Source organism: Schistocerca gregaria, chromosome 3 (assembly GCF_023897955.1).
Source record: "Schistocerca gregaria isolate iqSchGreg1 chromosome 3, iqSchGreg1.2, whole genome shotgun sequence".
Lineage (NCBI taxonomy): Eukaryota > Metazoa > Arthropoda > Insecta > Orthoptera > Acrididae > Schistocerca > Schistocerca gregaria.
The window spans coordinates 179,924,449-179,936,913 of record NC_064922.1 but is presented as its reverse complement, the minus strand read 5'-3'; the positions used below and the strand labels follow the sequence as shown (position 1 = coordinate 179,936,913).

Here is a 12,465-nt window from a genome sequence, read left to right as displayed (position 1 = left end):
ATCCAGATCACTACCTAGGATCGTCTCATTGGGTTCTCATGTCCTACAGACTTCCCTTGAATTTCACACTGACAGACCAATGTCCCACCGCATTTTTTAAAAATTTCTGGCCGATTTATACTTAGTATAATACCCCAACCTCCACAGTTGTATCATTGGCCTGGGTAAAACCATGTAGCACACTAGCACTGTTTGAATTTCCTACCATCCTTCAGTTTACTATAACTTTGCGATAGGGCGATCAGTCAATATCAGAGGCATGGCTGATATCTGGTAACTATCCATGACATTATCAATGATGCCATAGGGTTATAGAGAGAGAGAAGGGGCAGAGGAGGGAGGCATGGTAGTGGGAGTAGAAGTAGGGGAATGAAGCAGTGGGGGAAGTGTTAGGTGAGGGGAGTGGGGAGGTGGGAGTGAGGGGGTGGGTAAGGTGGAGGGGCAGTGAGTATATGAGTGGATGATGAAGGATGAGAGGGAGTGGGGAGGAGGAGGAGAAAATCTGGCAACAATGAACACTGTTCTCATTCTCTTTCAGTTTCCTACTGAGAAGGACGAACACTGTGTTTAGTTATGTAGGTTGTTAGTAACATGTTCCTTAGGCCACTTTTAACGTTTCTTTTATTGAAATGAATGTAAGGAGGCAGTTTACTGGGTTTGTATAAGCTATACATTTACAGTGTGGCCCAATGCCAGCCCGTTCGATGTTCCCATCTCTTCCAGACTTTCTCCTTCACTTTTTGAGCCCTTAGCATCCTCCCATTCCATTCCCTTCCTCTCTCCATCTTATGGGGACAACACTATGCCATTCTCGAACAGTGCTAACATAAGCATTTGACCTCCTCCCACATTTTTCATCATTCTTCTTTTCTTTCTGGCTGCTGCTTACCCTCCCCCCTCCCCTATCCTTGATTCCTCCACACCTTCCTGGGCCACTGAGTGGGTCATTCCCTACTCACACATTTACCTTCTCTGACAGATGGATCCAAAGCACACATTGCACCTAATGTGCGGCCCTGCTTGGTGCCGCCTCTGTCTAGTCATCGACACTTCCCCCGCCCCCCACACCCCCCTTGCTCCCCACTGTGCTCCCACAGCGGTCGTGTCATATGACCTTGCTGACTTCCTTACAGCTCCTGTTCTCCATTCTAGGAAGTTTCATTGTTTCGCTGTTTTTCTCCTTCTTGCCTCTCCTTCACCATCTCAATAAAGGTGGAGAAGTGTGTAAGCACTCGCCTGGCAACCTGCCATCACATAACACCTACGCAGCCATCAGGTTACCGTACCCCACGTGTCCACCAAGCAGCCAGACACATTCGAAAATCAAAACTCTCTGCGTACACGCTCCTCAGTATGAGAACAGCAGCACATCCCACTGCAAAAACGCCAGAGGACAACAGCGACATACCCATCCCTCTGTGCATGCTCCACAAGAGACTCCAGCATCGTCCGCCAGCAATGCGCACTGACGACCGCGGTACTGCATACTAAATTTCGTCAACATCTCCGCACAGCTCGACCATCGGTAGCGATTTTCGGCAGCAGCCTTCAGCTCCGTCCCAATCTGTGGTTGGCCTTCACCCAGTGTGTTTGAGGACTCCGACCAACACGCCAATCTGCCTGCACCGGACTGATCGGGACACACACACTGACACGAGTTATATAACTGCGTAAGAAATCAACAAGATACTGAGCAGACGCCAATGAAGGACACCAATTTGGATTACATCTACTACATCTACATATTGTACAGACTCCACAGACCATCATACGGTGCACTAATAGTCATTGCCTTTCCTGTTCCACTGGCAAACAGAGCAAGGGAAAAATGACCTATATGTCTCCATATGAGCACCAATTTCTGATATCTTACCTCCGTGCTCCTAACATGAGATGTATGTTAGCGACAGCACAATCGTTCTGCAGTAAGCTTCAATTGCCAGGTCTCTAAATTTTCTCAGTAGTGTTCCTTGAAAAGATCGTCGCCTTCCCTCCAGAGATTTCCACTTGCGATCCTGAAGCATGTCCATAATACCTGTGTGGTGTTTGAAGCTACCAATAAGAAATTTATAACCCACCTCTGAAATGGTTCAATGTCTTTCTTTAATCCAACCTCGTGCAGAATCCAAACATTCCAGCAGTACTGAATAAGAGATTGACTACTATTCTATACGCGAGCTCATTTACAAATGAGCTACACTTTCTCATAATGCTCCCAGTAAACTGAAGTTCACCATTCGGCTTCACTATCACAACTCCACACAGACGTTATCTATATATATACAAGAAAGTCGTGTTAGTTACACTGTTTATCACTCAAGAACGGATGGACTGATTTGGCTGAAAATTGGTGGAGAGGTATCTTAGAGCCAGGAGACGGACATAGGATACTTTGTATCCCGTTCGACCGCTATAAAATGTGGTATTACAAAAACGCGTCTTTCATGGAATAACAAAACGCAAATGCCAGCTAAACGTCACCATAAAACGTGGTATAACAAAAACACATCTGAAATGGAATAACAAACAGGAAATGACAGCTAAACGTCTATGGTTAAGTATCAGTATAGATCATTAATTAAAAATTTAAAGAAATAATTTGTATTTTCTTTGAATCACCTATAACAATGCCACGACCGAGACGATCGAATATTTCTCGACAAAGCCGTAATGCAAGAAGGATACAAAACATTGCGAATGAAAGGACTGAAGAAGAACAACAAATTACCCGTGAAGAGCGCCGCTTTAATATGGCTCGACTTCGTGAGGCAGCCCGTGAAACGGATTGGTTGGCAATGCGAAATCATCGAGCGAACAACAGAGATCAACATGTAGATAATTTTCGACGCACAAGAAGAGATTTATCATGTGATGATTTGAATCGATTTGCGTGATGCGTTTTGATACTATTGCTGCACTGATTACTGCTTGCATCCTTGCGTTTGCATTGGGCCGAAGAACGTTGTTTGCGACTATTGTGGCGCATTGAAATTTTCCGGGGAAACGCACGGATTGGCTGCCTTACTGGGAAAGTGAAACTGCCAATATTGACTCCGCCACCTGAGCCATTGCGTTCATTGCTTTGTGGCGAAACACCCGAATCACGTCTTTTTCTTTTTGCAAACAACCAAACATGCAATGGTTGTTTCCAAATGACCTCATTTGGGGTAGACAGTATCGAAGAGTGAGGATTTAATCCTACATTCAAGGTATTTATTTATTTATTTTTGTACTTGCACACAATATAGTAGAATAATAACTTACTATACTTATTCGTACGTATTATGTTTGCTAACTCTAAAAAAAGTGTTTATAAATAAGTCATATTTTATTTTGTAGATACAAGGACAGATTCACCATCGAATTGGATCATTGCTTCCTCTCGAAGATGCACAGCATAAATTTTTACACAAATACTTCATGGACAACTTGAAATACCAGCTTGATCGACGTCAAGAGATCAATGCAGCAATGAAAAGAGCAACTCTTCAAGATTTGCACCAACCACTTCATGAACATCATGCGTTGGTCAGGCTGTTCAGGGGTGCTTTATTCTAATATTAGGGGATTGTTTTTCCTACTCAACTCAACTACAGCTGTATTTAGAGCTAGCTGTCCTTCATTATACCAACCAGAAATCTTGTGAAAGTCATCTCCTGTCCTCCTACAGCAACTCAGCTTGGACACGTTCCTGTACACAGCAGCATCACTAGCAAAGCATCGCAGTTTGCTGCCTACACTGGCCACTAAACTATTTATCTATTTAGAGAAAAACAGCGGTTCTATGCTGGCAGGTGTGGCAGTGCGGTTCTAGGCGCCTCAGTCTGGAACCGCGCGACCGCTACGGTGGCAGGTTCGAGTCCTGCCTCGGGCATGGATGTGTGTGCTGTCCTTAGGTTAGTTAGGTTTGAGTAGTTCTAAGTTGTAGGGGACTGATGACCACAGATGTCAAGTCGCGTAGTGTTCAGAGCGGTTTTTTTTTTTTTTTTTTTTTTTTTTTTTTTTTTTTTTTTTTTTTTTTTTTTTTTTTTTAGATCCAGCGATGAAACGAGAGAAACTATTAGGAGATCAACAAGAGAGGGCCTGTGTCAGTAGTGGAGGATACGGGAGCGTAGCGTTCCAAAGGATTGGAAAAGAGCATACGTCATCCCCGTTTTCAAGAAGGGACGCCGAACAGATGTGCAAAACTATAGACCTATATCTCTAACGTCGATCAGTTGTAGAATTTTGGAACACGTATTATGTTCGAGTATAATGACTTTTCTGGAGACTAGAAATTTACTCTGTAGGAATCAGCATGGGTTTCAAAAACGACGATCGTGCGAAACCCAGGTGCAGGGAATGCCAATTGAATCTCAATGTAGACAAGTGTTTTGTGATGCGAATACACAGAAAGAAACATCCCTTATTCCATAAATTATCTGGGAGTACCCATTAGGAGTGATTTAAAATGGAATGATCATATAAAGTTGATCGTCTGGTAAGGCAGATGCCCGACTGAGATTCATTGGAAGAATCCTAAGGAATTGCAATCCGAAAACAAAGGAAGTACGTTACAGTACGCTTGTTCCCCCAGTGCTTGAATACTGCCCAGCAGTGTCGCATCCGTGCCAGATAGAGTTGATAGAAGAGATAGAGAAGATACAACGAAGAGCAGCGCGCTTAGTTACAGGATCATTTAGTAAAGGCGAAAGCGTTACGGAGATGATAGATAAACTCCAGTTGAAGACTCTGCAGGAGAGACGCTCAGTAGCTCGGTACGGGCTTTTGTTGAAGTTTCGAGAACATACCTTCACCGAGGAGTCAAGCAGTATGTTGCTCCCTCCTACGTATATCTGTGAAGGGACCATGAGGATAAAATCAGAGAGCCCACACAGAGGCATACCGACAATCCTTCTTTCCACGAAGAATACGAGATTGGAATAGAAGGGAGAACCGATAGAGGTATTCAAGGTACCCTCCGCCACACACCGTCAGGTGGCTTGCGGAGTGTGGATGTAGATGTAGATGTAGACCGCCCTGGCCGCAGGTTCGAATTGTGCCTCTGGCATGGAAATGTGTGGTGTCCTTAGGTTAGTTCGGTTTACGTAGTTCTAAGTTCTAGGGAACTGATGACCTCAGATGTTAAGTCCCATAGTTGTCAGAGTCATTTGAAGCACTTGAAGAAGTTCCTTCAGAGGTCTGCAGCAGAGCGGGATGAGGGCGGTTGCTGGAGAGCGTCTCTCCATGGTTTTATGAACACAGAAATAGAAGAGCACTGTGTGTGTACTCTGGGAGAACGTAGTGCCTATAGCGAACATTACTGAGGGTGGGGAAGATTACAGCTCCTGCAGAGTTGGCCAACAGGGTGGCTATATTTCCTGGCGTTACAGCTCGTTAACCTGTCATGGCGTCAGTACCACGACCACTGGAATAGAGTTTTCACACACACGACAAGATTTTTTCAGCTGAAATTTGAACCCATTTGTTCCAGGCCTTACTAATTTACATCGCCATGTGGCCGATTATCATATATTGAAAGTGATTCACACATCGAACCGATGGTTCCTTATCTGGCAACACATCGATGGGTCCTGATGGCTGAGGAAAACTGATATTAATGTATAAGTTTGTCAGTTAAATTTATCATCTTGTCAGTTAACTGTGAACCATGCTCTTGATTACTATCATTGTATACTAGAACATTTTTTTTTTTTATTGAGTTTCGATTCCTCGCGAAGGGGGCGGGCAGGCACCAGCTTAGTACGCCACTCTTCAGCCTACAGAATTTGTTTTAAAAAGAGGAAGATAATAAATAATGAAAGCAGGCAATAACATCGATGCCTTAAATGGTAAAATGGAGGAAAATCGTGGAACTTAAAACATAGAACAAAGGGTTGATGATGCCGATTAAATACGTATGAAGCAGACAGGTAAGAATAGACAGACAATTAATAAAACACGGCGAGTCTGGTTTCTGTTCGCAAGAGATAAAAAATTCACACCTCGCGACAGCATGGTTTAATTTTGCAACACTTTGGAAAGACGAACAACAGTGACCATTCACTTGAACACTGCACTAAAAAATTGGCACAAATATGATATACCAGAGCCGAGGGCAGTTGGGGGGAACCTGGACAGATGATGGAAAAGGAAAAGGGGGGAAGGAGAGGAAAGCACGAAGTGGGCCAAGGGGGGAAAGGAGATGATGGAGGACAAGGAGCCATAAGAGGGGGTAGGCTCTGGGCAGGCGTGACAGGGAGTCGGGAAATGCCGAGGAGGTGTATACAAAAGGACTTGGGGGGTGGGGTAGAGGGGAGGTGGAGAGAAAACAGGATGAAAGGGGGGAGCAAGGGACAGGACAGTGGAAAGGAGTTGGGTGGGAATCAGAGTTGATAGGAGGGCTAAATGGAGGGACAGAGGGCATAATCTAGGAGGGGGATTTGATGGAAACCACCTTGGGAAAGGAGATTAATGGTGTAGAGATGGATGGTAGGGGGGACACAACAGTAAAGACGTGGCAGAGGGCGGGGATTGGAGAGGAGTGGAAAAGTCAGGGGGTGAGGGGGATCGAGGCGGCGGGAGGTGTAGAGTATGCGGATATGTTCGAGAAATAGGAGCAGATTGGGGAAAGGAATGAGGTTGTAGAGGATCCGCGTGGGTTCAAATGGCTCTGAGCACTATGGGACTTAACATCTGAGGTCATCAGTCTCCAAGAACTTAGAACTACGTAAACCTAACTAACCTAAGGACAGCACACACATCCATGCCTGAGGCAGGACTCGAACGTGCGACCGTAGCGGTCACGTGGTTCCAGACACAAGCGCCTAGAACCGCATGGCCACACCGGCCGGCATCTGCATGGGTGACGGGAGGCGTAAACGGAAAGTGTGGCGCTCAAGGATAGAATTTGGGGAGGGGGGGGGGTGGATATCCTGGCGGATCTGGCATAACAGAGGATGGGAAAGATTAAGGATTTGTAGGTGTGGAGGATGGTAAAGGGGTGCAACCCCCATCTCTGGCCACACAGGAATTTATACTGGAAAATAATTATACATACTTAAAGATTCTTTCTTTGTATGGGATTGGACAACACAGTACACTGCAGAAAAGTCTCAGTATTACACCACCTCTAACGTTTTCAACTAACAGAGTACTTCTTCTGGAATGAAAAAGGTTCCGGAAAAACGTGAACTTAAATCCTACGACTCTTCCTGCTCTGTTTATAACGTAAAATATTGCGAGGCAGGTGGTTTCCTGCAGGTGGTTCCCCGAGTCGCCGCGCTGGCTGACGTGCAGGGGGCGCGAGGAGGAGGCGCTGAGCGTGCTGCGGCGGATTGCCGCCACCAACGGCTCCAGCCTGCCGCCGTTCACCCTGCAGGTGCTGCACCGCGTGGCCAAGGCCAAGCGGGACCGCGTCGGCTACCTGGCCATCTTCTCCAGCTGGAACCTCTTCAAGAACACCGTCCTGCTCGCCATGGCCAGGTGAGCACGAGTTGCTGTAAATCTAACATGTTTTCATAAACACAAGGAAATGAAATCTATAGCTTTCGTGTCAACTGGTACACGTTGTCAAAGCTACATCGGAATGCTGCGATTCTTCCTCAACTGAAGTGTATCATAAGAACTATCCAACCAATCATGGGCCACATTACCTGGAGGTGCCACGTTTTAAAGGTGTCTTTCATTGTAACTTCCTCTCCTATACACAATGGCCGGCCGCGGTGGTCTCGCGGTTCTAGGCGCGCAGTCCGGAACCGTGCGACTGCTACGGTCGCAGGTTCGAATCCTGCCTTGGGCATGGATGTGTGTGATGTCCTTAGGTTAGTTAGGTTTAAGTAGTTCTAAGTTCTAGGGGACTGATGACCACTGCAGTTGAGTCCCATAGTACTCAGAGCCATTTGAACCATCCTATACACAATGGTGGATTATGTTTCCAGAGTCCGAAGCCACATCACAACTCCATCTTCCTGTGACACGTGATATTCACGGAACCATTTCTAGACAGTTACCTACAACGTTGGAACCAAGCGAATCTATCACAACAAGTAAAAGTGTGGCATTATATGTGGAAATATTATTTCAAGAGGACCTAGTAGATAGTCTCGCAAGTTCCATGTGGCTTTTTGCGGATGATGCTGTAGTATACAGAGAAGTTGCACCATTAGCAAATTGCAGTGAAATGCAGGAAAATCTGCAGCGGATAGGCACTTGGTGTGGGTAGTGGCAACTGACACTTAACATAGACAAGTATAATGTATTTTGAATACATAGAAACAAGGACCCTTTATTGTATGATTATATTATAGCGGAACAAACGCTGGTAACAGTTACTTCTGTAAAATATCTGGTAATATGCGTACGGAACGATTTGAAGTGGAATGATCATATAAAATTAATTGTTGGTAAGGCGAGTGCCATGTTGAGATTTATTGGAAGAGTCCTTAGAAAATGTAGTCCATCAACAAAGGAGGTGGCTTACAAAACACTCGTTCGACCTTTACTTGAGTATATGCTCGTCAGTGTGGGATCCGCTCTGGGTTGGGTTGACAGAGGAGATAGAGATCCAAAGAAGAGCGGCGCGTTTCGTCACAGGATTATTTGGTAAGCGTGATAGCGTTACGGAGGTGTTTAGCAAACTCAAGTGGCAGACTCTGCAAGTGAGGCGCTCTGCATCGCGGTGTAGATTGCTATCAAGATTTAGAGAGGGTGGGTTTCTGGATGAGGTATCGAATATATTGCTTCCCTCTACTTATACTTCCCGAGGAGATCACGAATGTAAAATTAGAGAGGCTTTCCGGCAGTTGTTCTTCCCGCGAACCATACGCGACTGGAACAGGAAAGTGAGGTAACGACAGTGGCACGTAAAAAGCCTTCCGTCACACACCGTAGGGTGGCTTACGGAGTATTAACGTAGATGTAGTAGATGCAGATTTAGGGCATGAAACCCTGGAGGGCAGGGAGAGCAGACGTAAACTTAACCCTGACAACGATGTAATTGTTTAGTTTATGCAGTGAAAATTCAAAAAAGTGTTAGGTAAAATTTACACAAACGCCAGTTTTACTATGTGCTCGACTAAGGCGGTGGCGTGATAAGGCCAATCAGTGCAGACCAAAGAAGGTAAAATTTGGGAAATAATTCCTGCTGTCGCATATTTTTTTTACAGCAGTTAGAGGGAGTGCCATGCACAACGTACTAGAAATAATGAACGTTGGGGACGAAATGTGGGAATGGAGGTGCGTTTCAAGGCCTCTTTCGTGCGTTTCACTTGAACAATTCGAAAACTACGGCCTCCAACGAGAACGTATCCTAGTACCAAATTTATCAACATTAAATTTCCTACAAATATGATTGTTCAATTCTTTCTGTAGGCCTCACAGGTTGCAAGTAGCGAGCGAGAGAACAGGAAAATCTCGCGCACGGTTTCTGAAAGAAAATGTTGAACTTCAAGTTGTATGAAACGACATCTCAAGGGGGCATCTGTAGGAGTAACAAAGAATGAAGGAATTTAATTTGAAATTAGGTTTGAAACCATAATAAAACTAAAATAATTCTGTAGTAAATACACTCCTGGAAATTGAAATAAGAACACCATGAATTCATTGTCCCAGGAAGGGGAAACTTTATTGACACATTCCTGGGGTCAGATACATCACATGATCACACTGACAGAACCACAGGCACGTAGACACAGGCACAGGCAACAGAGCATGCACAATGTCGGCACTAGTACAGTGTATATCCACCTTTCGCAGCAATGCAGGCTGCTATTCTCCCATGGAGACGATCGTAGAGATGCTGGATGTAGTCCTGTGGAACGGCTTGCCATGCCATTTCCACCTGGCGCCTCAGTTGGACCAGCGTTCGTGCTGCACGTGCAGACCGCGTGAGACGACGCTTCATCCAGTCCCAAACCGGCTAAATGGGGGACAGATCCGGAGATCTTGCTGGCCAGGGTAGTTGACTTACACTTTCTAGAGCACGTTGGGTGGCACGGGATACATGCGGACGTGCATTGTCCTGTTGGAACAGCAAGTTCCCTTGCCGGTCTAGGAATGGTAGAACGATGGGTTCGATGACGGTTTGGGTGTACCGTGCACTATTCAGTGTCCCCTCGACGATCACCAGAGGTGTACGGCCAGTGTAGGAGATCGCTCCCCACACCATGATGCCGGGTGTTGGCCCTGTGTGCCTCGGTCGTATGCAGTCCTGATTGTGGCGCTCACCTGCACGGCGCCAAACACGCATACGACCATCATTGGCACCAAGGCAGAAGCGACTCTCATCGCTGAAGACGACACGTCTCCATTCGTCCCTCCATTCACGCCTGTCGCGACACCACTGGAGGCGGGCTGGACGATGTTGGGGCGTGAGCGGAAGACGGCCCAACGGTGTGCGGGACCGTAGCCCAGCTTCATGGAGACGGTTGTGAATGGTCCTCGCCGATACCCCAGGAGCAACAGTGTCCCTAATTTGCTGGGAAGTGGCGGTGCGGTTCCCTACGGCACTGCGTAGGATCCAACGGTCTTGGCGTGCATCCGTGCGTCGCTGCAGTCCGGTCCCAGGTCGACGGGCACGTGCACCTTCCGCCGACCACTGGCGGCAACATCGATGTACTGTGGAGACCCCACGCCCCACGTGTTGAGCAATTTGGCGGTACTTCCACCCGGCCTCCCGCATGCCCACTATACGCCCTCGCTCAAAGTCCGTCAACTGCACATACGGTTCACGTCCACGCTGTCGCGGCATGCTACCAGTGTTAAAGACTGCGATGGAGCTCCGTATGCCACGGCAAACTGGCTGACACTGACGGCGGCGGTGCACAAATGCTGCGCAGCTAGCGCCATTCGACGGCCAACAGCGCGGTTCCTGGTGTGTCCGCTGTGCCGTGCGTGTGATCATTGCTTGTACAGCCCTCTCGCAGTGTCCGGAGCAAGTATGGTGGGTCTGACACACCGGTGTCAATGTGATCTTTATTCCATTTCCAGGAGAGTATTAAGAAGATAACAGTAAAAGCAGCAATAAAGTCATGGACCCAGTGAATGACTTTTTATGTTTAGAGCGGTTGGAAGAAAAAGAACCAACATGCAGAGTATAAAAACCAGAGCAATTTTTGTTACCCAGCAACGATGAAGGCTATCATTGACGCATGTTATCGCAATTTCAGTCGTGAATTCGGATCGGAAAGCCTTTGTAAAAGTTATACATTATTCGTGTTTAACATTCCGTCTTCCTGCTTAATTGCATTGCTAGAAATTTGTCGAAGATTACCGACTCTAGTGTGAACATTTTATGTTTGCTGATTTTTTTCTACTGTTTTCATCACTCTGAGCTCTCGAGTAAATAAAGTTCAGCAGTCACATACATGGTAGTGGTCATTTCTTTAAGCTCAGTTTCTGTTTTCTAAACAGTTTATCTTTTTATGGACTTTTCAGTTTAGTTGCCGATTGTTTCCCATACGTCTGCGCCATTTTGTAGCAGAACTGCCCTGAGTGACGTGCAGTAACATTTCTCATTTACACTACTGGCCATTAAAGTTATTGCACCACCGAATATGACGCGCTACAGACGCGAAATTTAATCGACTGGAAGATGACGCTCAGACGTGGCTCTACCCTCCATTCAGCCCATGCGAAACCCTATATTTCAGCAGGATAATGCACGACCGCAAGTTGCAGGTCATGTGCGGGCCTTCCTGGATACGGAAAATGTTCGGCTGCTGCCGTGGCCAGCACATTCCCCAGATTTCTCACCAATTTAAAACGTCTGGTCAATAGTGGCCGAGCAACTGGCTCGTCACAATACGCCACTCATTACTCTTGATGAAATGTGGTATCATGTTGAAGCAGTATGGATAGCTGTACCTCTGCACACCATCCAAGCTCCGTTTCATTCAATGCCCAGGCGTATCAAGGCCGGTATTACGGCCAGAGGTAGTTATTCTGGGTACTGATTTCTCAGGATCTATGCACCCAAATTGCGTCCAAATGTAATCACATGTCAGTTGTAGTATAATATATTTGTCCGTTTAACATCTGCATTTCTTCTTCGTGTAGCAATTTTAATAGCCAGTAGTGTAAAACCTACAAGCTCATGAATTTCAGTTAATGTAAGTAAGTGCGCCTTCTTGATTAAGTTCGAGCACAAGAGCAGCAATATTAATATCGGTCATCAGTTATTCTAGACAGGTATTTAATTAAAATGGCGGAATTCTGATGTGTTCTAATAGCTTGTTTTGTTGGGCACAGTTGTTTGGTACGTCAGTGTAGGTCGCCAGTTTAGTCATTTTGGTTCCCCACTCAGACATAGTTAACTTACGTGGCTGAAGCCAGAGATTCTTCCACACTGTTTCGTTTCTCATGATGCAAATAAGCCGTTGGGTGCGATGGGAGGTATCTTTTGTAAACCCTCGTCACTAGTTTTGTTAAGGCTCGTCGCTACTGCTATGGAGGGTGGGTTTGTGGGTTCGTGAAACGGCTTAGGGC

General features: G+C 46.1%; 1 protein-coding gene across 1 annotated transcript in view; it reads left to right on the top strand.

The window, feature by feature from the left end:
- The window catches only part of LOC126355299 (solute carrier family 22 member 7-like), a 570,778-nt gene that overhangs the window by 534,512 nt on the left and 23,801 nt on the right, over positions 1-12,465 (top strand). The window contains exon 6 of the mRNA XM_050005590.1: positions 7,243-7,464. Coding sequence (XP_049861547.1) covers positions 7,243-7,464 — 222 coding nt within the window. The remainder of the gene's footprint in view (positions 1-7,242; positions 7,465-12,465) is intronic.